At 40.5% G+C, this 19,946-nt stretch overlaps 1 protein-coding gene across 1 annotated transcript in view; it reads left to right on the forward strand.

Annotated features, from left to right (window-relative positions):
• Positions 1 to 1,582: 1,582 nt before the first annotated feature.
• LOC144044118 (inactive phospholipase C-like protein 2) overlaps positions 1,583 to 19,946 on the forward strand; it is a 77,725-nt gene continuing 59,361 nt past the window's right edge. Inside the window, exon 1 of the mRNA XM_077558339.1 lies at positions 1,583 to 2,212. Coding sequence (XP_077414465.1) covers positions 1,931 to 2,212 — 282 coding nt within the window. The 5' untranslated portion in view covers positions 1,583 to 1,930. The remainder of the gene's footprint in view (positions 2,213 to 19,946) is intronic.

Below are 19,946 nucleotides of genomic sequence, written 5' to 3' on the forward strand. Positions count from 1 at the left end.
TGAGCATGTTTTTATAATTTAACATAAATTATTATTAATTTATTTAAACCAGGTAAAGAAACTGAGAACAGATTGTCATTTATTGTCAACTGCAGAGTAAAATAAACTTACAAATTAGCAAGTAAAATAAATGATGAAACATATGCACAAAACATAAAATAATATTACATTACATACATTATTTTATTTTTAGTATGTACCATATAAATTTATTTTGGTTTTGAATATTACCTTTTTTGAAACAATAGAAACAAGGTTCACAAAATAACTAAATTTGATTAAGTTACAGCTATTTTATGTTTTTAAGTTATCCATACCCAAAAATTGGTATAGTTCAATTTAATAAAAAAATATCAGTACAAATTACTCATGAAAGCATATAAACTTACACCAACTTAAAGAAATTAAGTTAGTAGTAGTTTTTATAAAACTTTGAATATTGTGTACTTAGTCTATTTGATTATTTTGAACGTTCAAAACACAACACAATGGCGAAATATAGGCTGGGGCGAGGGGGTGGTGGTGGTTAATGACAAAATCCCCATCACGCATTAACAGAAGCCCAGAGGTGTCGATTGAGAAGGATTTCATGTGTACACATCCAGTGTTAATGAAGTGTTTATTTCAAAATGAAAACTTAAGACCCCACCTTTAAGTTTTGGATGTGTTTCCTTTTACATAAATACCTGTACTTCTACTTAAGTACAGATCGTAAGTAGCCTACTTGTTTCATTGCTGTAAAAATAAATACATTTTTATATACCACACATACAGTATACATAAGTACCAATACTATGTTACTGTAATGCAATATATATATATATTTTAGGTAGTCTATCTGTTTTTATTTGACTATTTAATTTTCTCATGACTTTTTACTCTTACTACTTAAATTTTCGATCTTACTCTCTACTTTTTCAGTTTTTTATTTTTATTATTATTTTTTTAATATCAGCACGAGTGTAAACTTTTTTTCATAACTGGAAAGATAAATACGAAGGCCCACTAATTTCTAGTACCAAAACTAGTTTAAAACTTAGGGGTGACTGCTGCATTTTGTCTCTTAATACGCTTTGCTTTTAATATACTATTCTATGTTATTTTTTGGTACAGCACTTTGGTGTCAACCTCTGTTGTCTTTTAAACGTGCTATAAGTGGTATATGGTATGGTATAGTACCACCAATACCTGGAGAAAAAAAAACACCTAAGTACAAATACTTGAATATACTTTATTTATTTGTTGACGTTTACTCCCTACTTCACCCCTTTTCTTTCTTCTTCTTCAGTTTTTTTTATTTTTATATTTTATTTTATTTTTTACAAAATTATCCTTACTCGTCGGAGTACTTTTCCCATCTCAAAAAAAAAAAAAAGTCCAGTACTCATATGTAGTGCCGAATCTGCCGTTATCCCAAAAATTTAGTTTCTTCCCCCCATTGGCCACTTGTTAAACTGTTTAACGCAGTTCTAATGGCACCGACTGCTTCTCAAGCGTGGTGAGGACGGTGCGCGCGCACGTCGGGCACGAGCTGCATCGTGCCCGCGTCGCGCTCGTGCCCGCGCAGTCTTGAATTTGTCCCGCGGATGCACGCCAGTTGTACGTGTGTGTCCTATCAGTGCGTGTGCATGCGTGTGTTGGTGTGTGTGGGCGCGAAAGACAACAAGACGGTCCCGGTTCGGTAGGAGCACAAGTGTAGTAGTAGCGCAGCTCTTCGGAACTAGAAGGTTCGGAAGCACCCGGACCGCTTTCGAGTTGCAGGCTTGTCGTTGGCAAGGAGCGGAGGAGGAGAAAGGGGGGCACCGGCCGGCCGGCTCCCTGTTTCGGGCACCGCGCGAAGTCCGAACCGCCTTTTTGTGTGTGGATTAAAACCAAAATGGGCCGCTGCCGAGACACCGCGGAGGTGCTGCTGCTTCTGCTTCTGTGAACCATGGCGGGGCTCCACGCTTCTTCGGATCCGTCGGGACATTTTCTGGACTTGAGCCGACCGACGCAAGCCTCCGCCGCTGCGGGGCTCGGCGGCGGCGGAGGTGGCGGCACCCGGCCCTACTTGGAGGTGTCGGCCGGCGCCGCCCGGGGATTCGGAGCCGACGCAGTGTACAGCAACGGCCGGTACCGGGAACTGAGCAGCCCGGCGGTTGGCGCTCGCAGCCGAGATCCGTCCACGGAGAGGAGCCAGGGAGGATCGAACACACCTTGCGGCATCATGAAGGTTGGTTGGCTCAATGCAAGTCTCAAGGTGACACCTAGCAATGCATTTATGTGGTTGCAATCACCACCCTTGTCCACTTCCAGAAGTAACGCAGGTGGTTGCATCAGTAGACAAAAAAATTGACTCAAGTACAAGAACTAATCTTTCGATTATTGAGGAAGGAAGGAAGTATTCGGATTTACTCAGTAGTAACTATTAGTAACTTATGTTGTGCACATCAAATAAACCAAAATATAAAATAGGACTTTACACATTTCAATATTGCTCATTAATATCACTTTTAAAACATAACTTAAAAGGAAAATTCAGCCAAAGAAATGGCCTTTAATTGACTTTCTTTGCATACTAGTGAAACAGCAGAACTAGGCAAAGATGTTCAGTTATGTAATGAAAAATCATTTGATTGCATTGAACTTTGACATGTGGATTCACCTACATTGATCATTACTCACAACATGTGAGTTCTGCCAACTTGCATCCTTATCTTCAGTGATGTGCTCTGACTTGCGGATTGCTTTTTCTCCCTGCTCCTTTCGAATGCGAGCAACCCTTTCTACACCTGAAGAACAGATAGCTCAAGTGGGTTCGAATGGCTCAGACGAACTGCAATTTGCATTCGTGTGCTGTGGATGACCTGCTGGTTTTACTCCACAGAACATAAAATTTTGCAAACGCAGAACCAAACATCCAGCCCTTCTATGTTTCTCAAGCTCCAAGTGGAGTTCTTGTAGGCTGAAATGTCAACATTTTCACAGTCACAGATGATGCGTGACATAGCTGTCCATCCCTTCATTTTATATACTTTAGTACACTTGAACATTTTGGAGGCTGCATGGTGACTGTATGTGGCTCAGTTTGATTGGTCAAATGGAATGGATGGAATCAAAGGTCAGTGGTAGTTATGTTGGATTGGTGAAACGTTCACGTGACACAAACCTGACTAACCAAAATGAATTAACGCAAGTAATAATAGTCGATCAATGGTGTTGTGGTCCCTGGATAAGTGTTTTAAAAAAAGAAAAAGAAAAACAATCTGTTTTGAAAATGGTGTCATGTAAGAAAAATCCATCATTTGTACTTGCTCACAATAATACAATTATCATGACTTGATTAAGAGCAGTTTGTACACAAGCAGCATGAATGAATGTAAAATGCATTTTTTTAGGAGACAAACATACAGTATAAATAATATGTTATTAAACAATATTTAGAGAAGAATAAACAAAAATAACTTCATTATGATTTTAGGCCGAATCTTGGACAAATCTTAAACTATTTGTCACCATTCTTGTGTTTTAACTTACTTTAAAATCAACTGCCAGCTAGTAGCTATTATAAAACTAAACTAGATCATGTTAGTTATTTAGTGTATAACCGGATGCCTCCACCCGGGGATTGAACCCACACCGAGAGCAAATCTCCGGTGTATGAGCGCAGATCGCTTCCTGTGGGCTAAAATTTTGGACTATCACAGCTCAGGACAATATTTGAAGGATTCCTTTCCTCAGCATGACCCGCCCTACTCTGCCTCTGATTGCTTCATCAGTCTTCAGAATCCTGCCTAGCCAATCTAAGCAAAGGCATCGAGTACCCGCCAACCAAACAACCAGTCAAAGGCAGGGGAGAGGGGTCATGGCTATCCTTGAGGAAAAAATGGGTAATCTTTAGGGGTGGGAATCTTTGACTGTCTCACATTTCTATTTGATTCCGATTTTTGGGTCTGCGATTCGATTCAGAATTGATTTTTGATTCAAAATGATTTGATTGACAATGGCAATATAGATGTGCAAAGAATCGTCATGAACTACTCCAGCTTGACTCGCTAATGTTAATTAGCGCGCTCCTCACAGCGCTTTTATCACTCAAAAGAATGGCTACTACGCTGCAAAAAACAACTTTTATTGGAACAACTTGATCATGACTTTTCCTTTGTACTCTTTAATGTGGCTACAACAACTTAACAGTGTATCATAACGCGCGGAACCACACTGCCCCTAAGTGGCCAGATTGTGTACAACATTAACAGCGCTACCAATCAAGGCACACACAAACAAGGGCAAGACAGTATAAACTAATTTCAATAAAATCGATTTTGGGACATTTAAAATGGATTCTTAACCATACTAAATGAGAATCAAAAAAATTTTGGGCACACCCCTAGTAACCTGGTTCATAGGAATGACTGAATGGTGCACATCAGGGGGGATTTAGAAGTGGATGTAAGCAATGGTGACCAAAAATATACACTGTATACCTACAGATACACCAGACTTCTTCACTGCAGTCGATAACAATACATGGAGCGAGTGGAATGTTGATCATGTCACCGAGTCAATGTAGGGTTTCTTTTAAATAAGTAAAAGTAAAAACGAAGTTGTTGTAACTACTCTGCCATGTAATCCTACAACTGACCCCAAAATAGTCAATTTGATGAGTAAATGTACTTTGAGGAAACTCTGCTAAGTAGTCCACTGACACAATGCCCGTGTCCAAATTCACAAGGCTGGGTCCTCGGAAGGCCGAATTTGTCGGCTGCATGACGTCACTCCCAAGGCGATTCGACAGCACGCACGCATTTATGACTGATTTACACATGAATGGATTGTCGGTCAATGTGCCACTGACAAGCAGTATTGACAATCCATTCATATATAAGTTTGCGCGTGCTGTCGAGTCGTGTCGGGAGTGACGTCATGCAGCCGACAAATTCGGCTTTCCGAGGAACCATTTTTGTGAATTAGGACACAGGCAATGTCAATTCATGAGACATTCTGCGCAAATGACCATTGCATCATTATTGGCAAAATGGCAACATCTCCAGAACAAGAAAACAAGCCACTAATCAAGTCCTTAAGGACTCTGTTTTTATAAATGCATGCAAAAACAGTGTACACATGAGGGGGTCCTGAGAGGAGGGCTTCCCAAGCTTTTTTTCAGCTGGAGAACCACATTAAAAAAACCATCCAGGACAAAAGCAAAGCAAAAAAACATTGCACTCATTTAATTTCCACAACATAATAGGGCTGAACAATTAATCAAATTCAAATCAACATCTTCAACGGGGAGACAACAACAAGCCGATCTCCCTCATATGAAAATGATTACGATCCCCATGTGTCTTTCTTCAATTCCTGTAAGTGTGTGTTTTTAAGCTTAGTTAAAAATAATCTTTAATAAACACGTTGTGGGTAAAAAAAATAAATAAAAAAAAAAGTCAGGGTTTTACTGGAATGGATGATTGTCATTTCAATGGGGGAAATGGGTTTGATATGTGTAAATTAAAATGCAAGCTTGGCAACGTAACGCATTAAAATCATGTCAAGGCACTACTGCATTATTTTAGGTCTCCGTGTTTGTCTTTCTTCAATTCTTGCCTGCCAGTGTGTCAGCTTTGTTCAACTAAACATGTCCAGATCATTTCACACTGAGTAAAACAAATTGTGAGTAAATAGAGGCAATATTCTCCTTATTTCATTATACACTTGGATAAATTGTTTGTGACAGTTTTGTTTGGTGGTGTTTCTAATGTCAAATATGTGTCTTGCTTCAGTACAGTTGCAGTATACTATGCAATGTACACTTAAGACTTTATAAATTATCAGAGTGGATTATTTGGCTTAATGAATAAAAGCCAAGTATTATTGGCCGTTGCAATTTAGGCTCATTAAAAATGTTTAGCCCGATAAAGCTTGATGTGCAGAGAGCTTCTTCATTAGTACTGTGATTTCCTCCTAATGTGCTGTTGCTTAAGTGATTGCTATTCATAGACAAGCACATGCAGTTCTTTGTTCTTGTAATGATCTTTTTCACCTAAGCCCAAGTAAATAGGAGGAAACAAGTTCAACTTTTTGTGCGTGGAGTGGCACATGGTTTTGGGAATGACTCGTTAAAAGTTTGGGTGAGACGCTGGATAAAGATGCAGATATAGGAATTGTTTTTAGATTTCTGCATGAATACCTCTGCTGACTCGTTGCAAGGAAGAAGTCGCTTTTCTGGAACACACAAGATTGATGAACTAAGACAACCACCACAATTCTTTTTAACAGTTGGGCCTTTATCGAGGTCTGTGCTCAACCGAGTCATATACAGTACAGTGTTGTTAGGCAGTGGTACCTTTTGTGGGTTTAATTCGTTGCCTGACCAAGCAATTTACTCGGATAGCAAATCAATTCCCCCCCAAATCGACATGCCATTAATAACTTCCAATCCCTTAAAAATTACCATGTTTTTGTGCACGTAATAAAGAAAACTGTATTGTGTACAAGATTCGGAGTCACTCCTTGCGAATATTCCTGCTCAATCAATGGCTAAAAGCACTTAAGGAACTGTGACTCTCTCTCTCTTTTGAGTGGTGGGCCCGGGTGGTTTGCGCCGTTGTGGGAGTGAACAGAGCTGACTTGATTCCCGGCCAATTGACTCAGCTCCTCTCATTCCCTTTAAATTAAGCATAGGTGAGGCGGGAGGATAACACACTCGCTCGCTGGAGGCCATGCAGGAAATTGGCGTGCTCTAATCTGCCTGCTAAAAATCCATCAAAATCGCATTACACCACCTGCACCACAACTTAGACCTGCTATTAGTTGATCTAAAGCCGAGTCTACTTTCTGTCACCAAATTGTCCGGTGCGCCAGGGGTATGTAATAGAACACACTCCTTATATTCTGGCCCATTGTGAAGGGCTGCATGTATCCGTTCAGTCTGATCAGACCTTGTTCTGCAGCACCTGACAGTGACACTCACTTCTTAGATCGGCCCATAATTGGATTCCCGCGGTGATATCGCTTGGGCCCTCAAACAAACATGTTTGGGCAAAAACCTCAGCTTGCACAACAAACTGTTGCTGCTGCTTGTATGTCGCCAACCCACTTGAATTTAAATGTGGAATTGTGCTCACATCCTCCATCCCCAGGCTTTCACCTTTTCTTCTTTTATTCGCCGTGAAAACATTTGATCTTTCCGCTAAAACTCTCAATCAGGCTTTGCATTCTGAATGTGGCCACTTTTGAGTATTCAAGGGCGATTTTTCTGTTCAACACATTCACACACTATGTGTATTATATATGCAGAGGTAAACTTTAGGTCTTGATGTACAAGGTTGGATATACAGAAGAATACATATTCAAGTGACATAGTTCAGTTTTGTTTTGTTTTTTTAGTTTTCATTGGCACAAGTTGTATTTGCATCTTGGCAGTGTAGAAAACCCCCTGCATGGAACAGATAACCTCAGATCAAAATCAGCTCTTTTCCAAATGTGGATAAAAATCTTATATCGGATCTCTGCCAATGCTAGTGCAGCGTAACTGCATAAATCAGATATATTCTGTCGATGCGAGCTTGAAGTCACTGAAATGCACAATTGTTGACGAATGCACAACCTTGTGTTAAAACAAAAACACTTTTAAATCTAAACTACGGCATAGACCATCAATTATGACACAAACATGCTATATAAGAACAGTGTCTATCATTAAAAAAATATTTGCTGCGAGTGGAGTGATGCTAAGTTTACCCTCTTCTGGGGGAATTGTTAGCCCGGCCAACTTTATATTTGTTTTGTAAGCATTGTTTACTTCCCTGTTTCCAACTTTCCATTGCCCTTACTACTTATGTCCAATTTGTGCATATGTGCATGTGGTTTGCTTCATGTGCCTTGTAATGAAAATGTAAATGGAAATAGACCATCAAACAAAAATCCAATACAGTCATTACCTCAGAATCGGGCATTTGAATCTGCAGCGTAGATCCAGCCTTCTCTAAGAAGCGTATGGTAAAGACGCAAGTTTGACTTTTAAAGATAAAATTCATTTCCAAGACCTGAAAAGTGAAGAAAAGCTGGATGGTTTTCCTATTTTTTTATTTTTATTTTTAACTTTAGGTATATTATCTTGCTTGTTGTAATGAGTGATTTATCAACAACAGGGATGTGATTTTTCCGCTAATTCGTGGAATTCCGCTTTTTTTATCTCCCCCCCCCCCCCAAAAAAAAAAAATTCCGATTTTTTTTTTTTGTAGTTCATTGTGTATGCACATGACTCCGACAGATAACATCTTCTGCTATAACAAAGACATTTGTGGTATGCTCTAATATGAGTTACTTTTCATTTGGTCATGATACAATTATTTGTTCATGAAATTTGAACTCTTCAACATTATTTATGTGTTAATTTAGTAATCACATTAGTTAGATATGATGATATTCTCAGTGATAGTTTTTAAAAGCAAAGGCAGTCCAATGTTTTTGAATGTGACTGATTTTGAGTTGACTAAAACTGCCATTTTATATGGGATAGTTCAATATACATTGAAAATTTATGCTGTTGTTTTGTCTATTTCTTTGTCATGTGAGTGCATTGAAAGTACTTAAAAACACGGAAAACCCATGAGCTCCGGGCCCCCCTTGTCCCCCCACCAGAGCACTGCCCTGGACCTAGCTGGGTGCCAGCGGCCCCCAGACCCCCGGCTAAATTTTCAGATAATTTCACTTTGGTCAAATCACATCCCTGCAACAACTAAACCACCTCAAAACTTGGCTAATGTTGTTTGTTGAGTATCAAGAGATGTTATCCTCTGATAAAAACATGACTGTCATTACTATGAAAATCAAGAAATAGGACTCATGTTTATGTTTATTTGTAGTACGCTATTGTTGTCAGTTTGGGGGGAGTCTCATACCCCATGGTTTCTGCATTTATCTTCTTCTCAAGGGCAGCACAACCCTCGCCCGAAGCCTAAGGGAATTGGGATTGGCCCTACCGTAACACTGGGAAATTCTTCCATCTCTAACTAAGGGTTTATTCAGACCATAAAAGTCCGTTAGTCCGCTTGTTTTGTCCGGACCAAAAGCGAACTTTATTTTTTTTTTCGTTTGGTGCGGTTCATATTCACACTGTGCTTTTTGCAAGTGGATTGTATTGCGTAATCACGTCGATCCGCGTGACGATCTGTGCTCCCATTGGACAAAAATGACGAGGGCTGAACGCATAACAAAACCCGGAAATAAAGGAAAACATGAAATTACGATGTGCTGCATTCCTGCTCTGCATATTTGTGGCGTTATTAGATGCAATATATTTGCCAGTGTCAAGAGCAGCTCATTCAATGGAGGTTCCGCAACGCTGTTTCTAATTTTAGACCCAAAGGAGCCGTCGCGCTCCGCGTGTCCCCATCCCAACCACAACATGCTTAGCGAGGCTAAACAGAATACGGTTGATAATGAATGAATTTAGCACAATATCCAATATTTCCCCCCCGCGATGCTTGGCTACGGTGGCTTGTTAAGCCCAAAAAGGCGCATATGTCCTGCAGTTGGAGCAGTTCAACTGTGGTTTGTATTTATACTGCGAAACGAACCGCACCAAGTGCGTTTGGAAGCAGAGGAGATCACCTCAAAAAGTGGGTCTCGGTCCGCTTGTTTGGTTCGCACCAGGATTCGTTTGTGTGTATTCAGACCTGCACAAAAGGTCCGGATCAGCGTGGGAAACAAACTCTGGTCCGTTTAAAGCGGACCGAACAGTGCAGGTCTGAATACACCCTAAAGCTAGCTATTGCTTTTCAGGAAATCAAAACAAACAAAAAAACATGGCAAAGCCCACCCCCCAGCATGTTTGTTAAATCATTAACATTACGTAATCAAAGAGAGAAAGCCATTTTCAACACTTCATCTTAGCCATTCATTTGTAAAAATATCTGACTAATTTACGACTAATTTATGAAAGCATGAGATTAACCAAATTTGGACCCAAAAGGTTTCAGCCCAAGGCCAGTGATAAGGAAAAAAAGAAATACTAGCTTTTTGTATGGACAAGGCACTTTTGATGGTGTTCTATTACTGCAATCTTCAACCAAGACAAATCAACTTTTTAAATAGTTTGGAGACAGTATTGGATCGCCGTGTACCTACAACCCAAATTTGTCTTTGGTCGTAAAATACTAGCACATAGTTCAAGAATGTTGTTTTGTGCAGACTTGCATGTTTGAGTGCAGGTTTAGTTGAGTTGAAGGTCACCCGTTAAGAGTGACATAAATGAGCGATTACCTCATTAACCTGCCGCGCAAAACCGCAAATCATAGCAGAGAGCGGAGAGTTAGCATGTGCCCACTCGAGCGTCCGTCTGACGTTGCCGTCACTGTCGGTAGGCCGCGGCGTGGGCTCTGGTGCGGCCCCATTATGTAATGCCAACATTGGACAGCTGCAAGGGCGACTCCAGTCTGGCTTCAGGCAACCGATTACGAGCACGTCCCAGCACACAAACTACTATTTTAGTGATGACAGCATTGCCCTCAAAATGTCCAAAAAGCATCAGCCAACCTTGTATTACTTTTTATTTTTCCTCCTTTCTCCTTCCTCTTGAAGCCAGAATTCCCTCAGTTCCACAGCTCCAAAGAGATGGAAGAAGTGAGCAATCCAGCCTGGCTCCATTAGAAATAAACGGTCAATAAAGATCTCACGGTTATCGTCTTTCCCCATCTGAGGTGGTATCTTCCGTCCTGCTTCCCTTGCGCAGGAGTGGATACACATACTTCACACTCATGACCTCATCTAATGGGCTGGAGCCCAAATGTGCACACTCATCATGTCGAGAGCATACTTGGATGCTTAGTAAGGGCGCTGCCAGAGTGAATCAGGTCAAAAGGACACATGGATTGCCCTCTGTTTCAGAAAAAGGGGCATAGTAGGATTTAATATCACTTCTCTCAAGGTCCAAACTACACATTTGGGCTAAACGTTAGGGTTAGGTTTAGAATCATGGCTTAGTGTTAGACTGTGGGTTATGGTGTAGGGTGATAATTAGGGTTTAGGTTTTAAGATTAGTATTGGGCTCAAGTGTTTCAGGTTAGAGCTAGATTCAGGTTTAGAATCTGTGTTAGATTACATTTTTGTTTTGTTTATGGTTTACAGCAGTGGTCCCCAACAACTGGTCCGTGGGCCGCACAGTTGAAAGAATAAAAAATACTTTACTGTACTTCTGGTTAATTGATTAGCCGAGGCTAAAAAATATTTTATTTTGAAAAGTGACCGGATCCTATCTGTTTATGTCAGACTCTTGACGCATGTCAAGATGCTAATTATCTCAGTCGCGTAGCGCTGATTCTAATCGACAAGTTAGCAAAATGAGTAAAAAACAGACAAATTTGGAAAGTTTCTTTGCAACAGAGAAAAGGCCCAGTGATGAGACAACACAGGAGCCTCTGACCAAGAAGAAAAAGAAAGGGCGCATGGACTTACAGCTACAGGTGATTTCCACGCATGATGGCCCGCACTGCGGCGAGCGGCTCTGGTGCGTGAGTTATGAGCGTTATGGTGAGTGAGTTCCTTTTGGACTTTAGATTTGTTCTGTGGTGCCTTGTTTTGTTGGCACATTTAAGGAGAGCCCTGCTAACATAGTGACATAAAAATGTGGCTGCACATTTATTGTTATATCTACAAAATACCCCGGTTTTTGTGTTGCTCGTATCATTCATAAGCATTACCATAGTGACCTCACCATATTAAAGCGTTGTTGTTACCCTTGTTATTGTGTTTGTGCTGCTAGTACAGGTACATAAAAATACATAGTGGATTTGCGTTTGTTGTTGTAGCCTTTTATTAATAAGCCACCGAACAGCCAAGCATCCCCCCCAACCCTCTGGGTTGCCGGTCCGCGAAAGTTTTGGACTTGTATAAATTGGTCGGTGGTGGAAAAAAGCTTGGGTACCACTGCACTATGTCATTGTCATTGTGGGATAAGTTGCAGAATGATGGGCTGTTTGGCTTGACTAAGATGACTGCTGATTGATCGACAGAACTTTCACTTTTGTGTTCGATTTCATATCATGTTCGTCATGTTTATCTTCGTTGAATTCTTTGGCAGGCCAATTGCTTTTCTGGCTGATATTCTGCTAAAATCATTTCGTTGCCACGCCGCCTACGCACTTTGATCCTGATCCGGATTTTGCCTCTTAAATTGAGTCAAGGTTACAAACAGAAGAGAAACTTTGAGGCTACAAACCAGCTGACAGGCAATTGTACCCAATATGTGCTTGTCTTCAGCCTTTTGGGGTTAAACCAGAGAGCCTTGACTTGCCAGATTGAAGGTAGCTCTTACCTTGTGTGCCAACAGGGATGTGATGCCAAAAATCATATCACAAGGTTTGGGTTTGTCTGAAAAACACAAATCCGTCTGCTCTGCAATATCAGTTTTTAAAGGTGATGACTTACTCATCATGTTGTTGAGTGGTAAACAATGTTCCTTATTACAGGTTCGGAAAGGCGGGCTTTGGAACATGCGCGTCTCTTTAAAGCTGTCTGATACCAGGATTGAAGGCTTGCTCAACACTCGTACTGTGTTCCTACCGCATGACTTCATTCCAACCCTAACCCAATATTCCTGATTACATATAGGATAATCATATCAGATGATGATGGTGATGAAAAATGGAAAGAGCGTCAATCCACGCATCACTGCGTCTATCACTGACTTCGCTGGGAAAATGAGCTTTACCTGAATTCTAATTTAAGCTAATGGAACCTGCGCAAAGATATGAGAGTAATATTCTCTTGTCTCCAGATGCAGTGGCATCGCAACGCGTGAGGGCCATTTTGCAGAGGAGGTGGCCAAGGAAGTGCAGTGTAGATTTTCGTTCTCTCAGAGCAACATTGTGCAAAAAAATATGAAGATCTGACACACAGGTCTCTTATCCAAAATTTGATAAAGGTCAAACACTTGCTGAGGAGAGCTCAGAGTGTACCAAATGCATTTCAAAGGTTAGGGAGGAATGTTGATATTGTTTTTGACTGACCAGCTCAAAACGTTTCAACAGGTTTGCACTATCAGGCTTGCTTTAGCCATTTTTCAGTTTTGGTCTAGCCCAAAACAACAACACATCTTTCCACTTTCCATATACACTGAGAAAATAATCTATGTGGGTATGTTGGTCAATTGGTGGGACATAAATCACACAAAAATGATGACTCTCTTTGATTTTGTGTAACGTTTCCAAAGCTTTATTGAACCAAGGCACATTTTTTACATTTGAAAAATCTCATTGCAGCCCACCAAGCAAAAATGTCACAAAAACTACAGGTCGACGTACTGAAATAATGATCATCAGTTTACTTCCTCACAAATGTATTTACTCAGTGGGAAATCTTGACCTCCTTAGCTGAGCACAAAAGCTGTTATACTTACAGAAATTGAAGGAAACATTTACACAATGATCTAAAATAGACATTTTTGGGACCAATTCAGTGAAATTGGATAATTACCGGTGACACACCTTATGAACTCTGACACTAATGTGCTTTGGCGCAGCGGTGCGGAATCATTGATTTAGTAGATTAAGTCATGATTAAATTATTAGATTGTGGCTATTAGGTGACTAGGCAACCTATTTTAACTCGACCTTCATTGCAAATTGCCAGGACACAACACGGTTAAGTTGTCCGTCGTGCCCTCAAGCTGGGCTATACTTAGTTAGCGTCAGTGCCAAATGCTACAACCTTAATCCTTCCTCGTCTTTTATTCCCTTAGAGGGTCATGACTTGACATAGAACTAATTACTTAGGTGTCAAATTGTGGCTCAGACAAAGAGAGGTTTGATTGTACACCACCGATCTGGTCTGATGATGGTAGAAAGTGATGAGCACTTTGGTTTGATTAGAAGATGACTTTGGAATATCCTTGAGTGTCCCAGGACAGTATTTTGACATTGACAGGACGACAGGATGATTCTTGTTCAGATTTATCCACTTAAGATGTCTGTGAGGAATGTGGACAGGACCAACAAGGTTCTGATGAATGAGGACGACAATCTGCCATTCCACCTGGATTCTCTGCGGCTTGTTTTTACTGCTCTCCAAACATACGGCACTTCTTTTCAGTGGCTTTTCTTTTCTTTACTTTTTTATTGAGCAGTGAGCGACTGCGGGGAAACGTAACTGTACATTAAAGCTAACGTCCTGTGATGGGAAATGAATCAACTTGCGCCGATCAAATGCAGTGCTGCGGAGTTAAAAAATGTTAGTTGATCAAATGCAGAAAAATAAATTTGAAGTATGAACTAAGACTGGTCATTTCACAAAATGTGCCTGATTAATCATGCATCAATCAATCCAATCCGTCCATCCATTTTGTAAACCTCTTATCACGGGGTCACGGGGAGCTGGATCCTATCCCAACTGACTCTTGGCTAATGGTAGACCACAACCTTGAACTGGTCGCTGGTCAGTCACATGGCACATAAATAATAGAGACACCCTAGCATTCGCACCGTGACTCGATGTGTAGTGCACTGGGTGAGAGCTGAACTAATGAGTCGAGAAAATGAATTACTTGTTTTATTCATTTCGATATTAATTTCAAATTGCAGGAAAATGACGAATAACAATGAAAACAACTGTGTTTTGTTAAGTTTACACAGTTAACCACTGATTTAATTAAATATTTCTTTAAACTATTTTCGTACTCATTTATTCATTTATCTATTTCAATTCAGTATTTGACCTACAGTATGCATTTCAACATTTGTACATCACAACAAATGTAATAATTTTTTTGTTGAAGGGAAAGTAGAAAACGTGTTCTTCAGCACCCCGTTTAGTTAACTAGCCAGATCCAAATAACGTAATTATGGGGAACCAATTCAATCATCAATTCCCAACAGATCAATTGATCAAATACAGCAATTAATCTTGAATTGGTATCACCTAGTATCACTAATTCAGTAATACTGTGCATCAAGATTGTATCAAGGAAAAAAAGACTGACATTCTCACACTCTTTGTCACGATGTGTAACACTTCAGCAGGTATCGGTGAATAATTCAGATATGTTATAAACAGAGCCTTTTCTGTTACGTCTCTGTCTTCCTACAGCCAAGTCTAAGCATAGTGTGTCTTTCTCACTGACTGAGAACAAAATTGAGAGGGACGAGAAACAGGGTTAGGAGTGGGATGGATGAGCGTGGACGGGTCGTGTATGCGTGTGGTCACTTTGGAGTCAGAGTGCTGCAGGAAGTGACGGCAGCAAATGTCAATGGCAATTGTGCACAAATGCAGCGACTTTCCGCGCGAGGAGGAAAATTGGAGACGGGGACGTCAGGATGTGCAAGACCTTCACCGCTGCTAGAATAAAAATGATGTGATATATTAATGGCCTGAGAATCTTATAGGAAGGAAGGAAGCCATGCGAGTGATGTGTTGTGTTTGTTTGGATTTACGTCCTGAGCTGCATTACATTGGGTGAAAGTATAAAAGCAGAGACCCATGCAAGATTTGTTTCTTTTGTTGTTGTTTTTCAAAAAAAATCATTTGTATACTATTGAAGTACAGCATGTTTTGCTTGTTCTTGCCACACTTGGTTTTCTCCATGTTCTCTGGCTTACTCCCACATCCATAAAACAGTCAAGTTAGCTTCTTTGAAGTTTTTCAATTGTCCATAGGTGTAAATGTGTGAATGGTTATATCCCTGTAAACCTGGTTGATGACTAGTTCTGGGTGTACCACACCTTTCTTTGGTTGTTATAGACCTGGCAGCTAGACTGAGACCCAACATTTTCAGGCGGATGCCAGAGTCCAGTGTTTGGAGATATGAGAAGCTGCTATACTAACTAACAAAGTCTAATTTGGCGGTTTAGTGATGAAGTGCTGCTACCATCATTGAAAATGTAACGACTGTTTTTTTTTTTGGATAGTTGCTTTCGATAGTGCTTTGAAAAATAATTGCTCACCTGCTCTTTTGGTTGCAAATTTAGAACATTGTGTTATTACCACACTAAGGGATAATAACAGATAGATAATATAATTCTCTTTGATTGTGAATGCTGACGGAATATGCCGTTGAGATAAATATGTGCTTTGACTCAATTCCATATTAGTGTTTTTTGGGGGGATGTAAGTTGGCAAAAAATCGTCCTGTAATTCAGAACCGAGGAAATGTTATAACATTAGAATCTTTTGAGTAATGCTACTCCTAATTAGCTCAATAATGAAAGAGAATAACAATTCAAGTACTTTTATTTATGTGGCAGTTTGACACACTGCATTTTTATACTTATGTATGCTTCCATTTAAACAGATAGCGCCGTCCATAAAAAAGGAGGTAACAACATTCGTTTGCTGCACGTTGGACTTGATTGTTCTCGCTTTAATGGATTTCTTGGAGTGTGCCAAGGGGTCATGCTAAATTATAAAAGCTTGGCAAGCAAAGAGTGTTACACGCCTGGAACTGCCTGCATTCACGTTACAAACCCCGGGAATGATTTAAAAGCAGTTTAGAACAACAGTCATCCTTTGGAAGAAGTGATCTTCTTCATCTGAAATGCTGACAGTGACAGCTTGTGTGTAGCGGATGAGGTTTGCAGGCAGCTGCTCTCCTCTTGTCCCCCGACACTGAATCTTTCATTGTCGCGGCGTAACACACTGCGTCGCACCATTTCCGCACCTAGGGCCCGCGGTTCTTTTTGGTAGCGACTGTGCGGCTTTTAACCCTTGGAGCAGAATCCATGCAAATCACAACTCCGCACTCGCACAAAGCAAGGCCCGGGCTGGCGCCACCGGTATTGCGAGCATGACTACTGTATGTAAATCGCTTGACTAGCGACACGTTGTGTGCAAACCTCGCCAGGAATTCACAGATGGCGCCATTTGTCTTGTTTGCCCCGTGTGATGCAGATGGCCCGAAAGACGACGACAAACTGCATCGCACTTAAGTGTGTATGCAACTGAATAGTCGGGACTTGCAAATGTCATCATTGACATTAGAAACATGGGGCTAGCAGGAATATACTCGAACATTTGCTTCATATGTCAATTCTCAGCACTTTATTGGATTACCATTTCTCAACGGATTAGTACTCTGCCAAAGCAGAAAATGCGTCTCGTCCAAGTTAGTTGTGCTGTTACTTTGCTAAATCTAAACGGAAACACGTACTTGTTACCAACTATCTACTATCCCCACTGAAATGAATATAAATGCCATTAATCTGTTCCAGACACCCAAAAATACCCACATACACCAAAACCTTGCGTCTAGCATGTACACAGTAATTAACCCATGTTGTCTAAACGACTATATTCGTATCGTCCTGTGTTTTTTTCTTTTTTAAGACATACAAAGGTTGTGCTTTACCTTGACTAGTTTTGGCGACGACTGCCGCCTTCCTCAGAAGCTGTCAAACTGACAGTTGTGACGTGTCTTATCAGCTGATGTTTCTGGGCGTAGCCGGCGTGGCGGAGCTGTCAGGAACATCGCCCAGGAACATCAGCTGATAAGACACGTCACAATTGTCAGTTTGACAAACAAGCCACCTTCACATGAGGCTCATCAAAGTATTTGCTAGCATACTAACCTAAATATGCTAGCACAAATTGATGTGACATCACACATGGGCAAACAAATGCATAGTAGCACTTACCTAAATGATAGATACTATGGAATACAGCCAAATTGTAACGGCAAATTAGATTATATTCATTGGTAGAGAGGCAAAAAACACTTTTCCCTTTTGCTGACTGTTCCCTCACACGAGGTGCATTCAAGAAACACCAGCAAAACAGAACATCTCAACTACAGACACAATTACTATCAATAAATTATGCTAAACCTAATTAGCATGTGATTTCACCAGATGTCAACAAAGTAATACTTTTTTTATTGCCTTGCCTGAGCACAAAAGCAGCAAGTATATGAGATTTTCAGCAAATAACAGAGGATACGTTTTATTAAACTTTGTTGTCAAGATGAAAACGCAAGATCATACACACAAACCCTATATTTCCTTAAAGGCACTTACTTGGTGTCCAATCAGATTACTCCGATCCATCAAAAGGCATATTTTTATGGCACCAGAGCACAGTGATGCATTTATCTGGCTGCTTGGGATCTGTGGCTGCTTGTCCACCAAGTGGCACAGTTTGGAAGCTCGCAAAGGTATAATTTTTTTTAAATTTTTTGTTCCAATAGAGGCACCCTTCAAATAAAGGCCTGGTATTCCCAGCATTCAGCCACTAACCTCAATCTGAGGAAATCCGGTAGTCTCTTCAATGTATGTATTTATTTGCCGTGTTTTTTTTTTCTCTCCGAGAGGTGGTACTGTCTTGAGGTTGAAGCCGACAAAATGATACATTCTCTTTAAAAAAAAGAAAAGAAAAGAAGAAGATACATTTTTTTAAAGAGGGGTCTGGTGGGCCGGAACCAAAGAATCCTTCCATTCATGAATGAGGGTTCTGCAGAAATTCTCCATCTCCTGTGCTCTTCCCAGTTTGACGACATGCAGCCCTTCACAAATCTTGCACGGATCTCTGTGGACCTGCTTAGATTTAAAAATACTTGACTCCCTCTTGCATCTGTTCAGAATAGTGTGAGTGCATGCAAGTTGCCTCAGGCTATCAGAGATATAATTCAGGATTTCCTCTAACACACAAATGAAACACTTTCACACAAACAACTAAAATTATCCCACACACTACTGAAACATTCATACTGAAACACTTGCACACATAACCAAAATGCTTTTACACACAATACTGAAATGTTCGCACACACGCAGCTGAAACACTCTTACGCACTCCTGAAACCAGAGGTGGGCATTCCGTCAGTACTGATGGACTGTCCGTCAGTCCGTCACTGACTAAACATTTCAGTAGTGTGTGTTAGAGCGTTTTGGTTCTGTGTGTGCGAGAGGTACTCCTAAATTATGTCTCCAATGGTCCCTCATACCAGGATGTCCTTAAGTAGCAGGTAACATGCGCAGGCATGCCGCTTAAACATTCCATTAATGCTCGCGCCACACTTACCTTTGGCATTTTTTCAGCGTGTTCTTAGTATCGCAATGTACTGTTTGCAATACATGCATGTATGTCCTTATCCATACATGTGTCCGGATGGTCTGCAAAAAGGCTTCAGTCAGTCTTGAGAATATATTAAATGTGCGTTTGGGCTTTTGCGGCTTAGGGAGTGGTGGGTGAAGAGATGATGGTGGTCGGGAGGGAGTGATTTGTTCCAGGCTTGTGCGCCACCAGCTTTCAGCTCCAGACTGCAAATCAGTTTTTGTTTATCATAAAATGTACAGTACCATCTGTGTCCATGTGTGTGTCTGTGTATAGGGATAGGGTTGTGTTGTGTATTGTGTCAGTCGTTTATTTGAACACAACTCTTCAAATTTACTTGTGAGCTACTGACAAATTGGGTGGACATGCCTATCATACACAGCAAAATCGCCAGTCTTAGATTAACACAGAGAGTGTTAACTCTAACACTAGAAAAGTGTTTGTGTCCACACCAATGAGTATAAATCTATTCAAAGTGTTCGTTTTCAGACGTAACCAGTGTTACTCCAACACTGTTTAGTGTTAAAAATCGACACTGGTAAACAGAGTAGTAAAGCACTCTACACTAGTGTCAGTGTTAAACATTTAACTCAAACTACACTTTACTCTGGTAAATGGTACTTGAATCATATAGCGTTTTTCCTCCTCACAAGGCCCTCAATGCACTTTACATTGTGACTACTAATGACACGGCATCAGAAGCAACTGAGAGTTCAGTATCTTGCTCAAGGATACTTTGACACTGACTACATTTACATGCAGGCAATAACCCTTTTAAAACCCAAATGTTGGCAATATTCGGGTTTTGTAAGGCTATGTAAAGCCGCAATAACCCAAATATGCTCTTATTCAGGTTTTTTAAAAAGCCGAATAAGAGCCCTGGTTTACTCCTTTCATAACCAGAATTCTTGCTCATATAAACGCGT

Source organism: Vanacampus margaritifer, chromosome 2 (genome assembly GCF_051991255.1).
Source record: "Vanacampus margaritifer isolate UIUO_Vmar chromosome 2, RoL_Vmar_1.0, whole genome shotgun sequence".
In the NCBI taxonomy this organism is placed as follows: Eukaryota; Metazoa; Chordata; class Actinopteri; order Syngnathiformes; family Syngnathidae; genus Vanacampus; species Vanacampus margaritifer.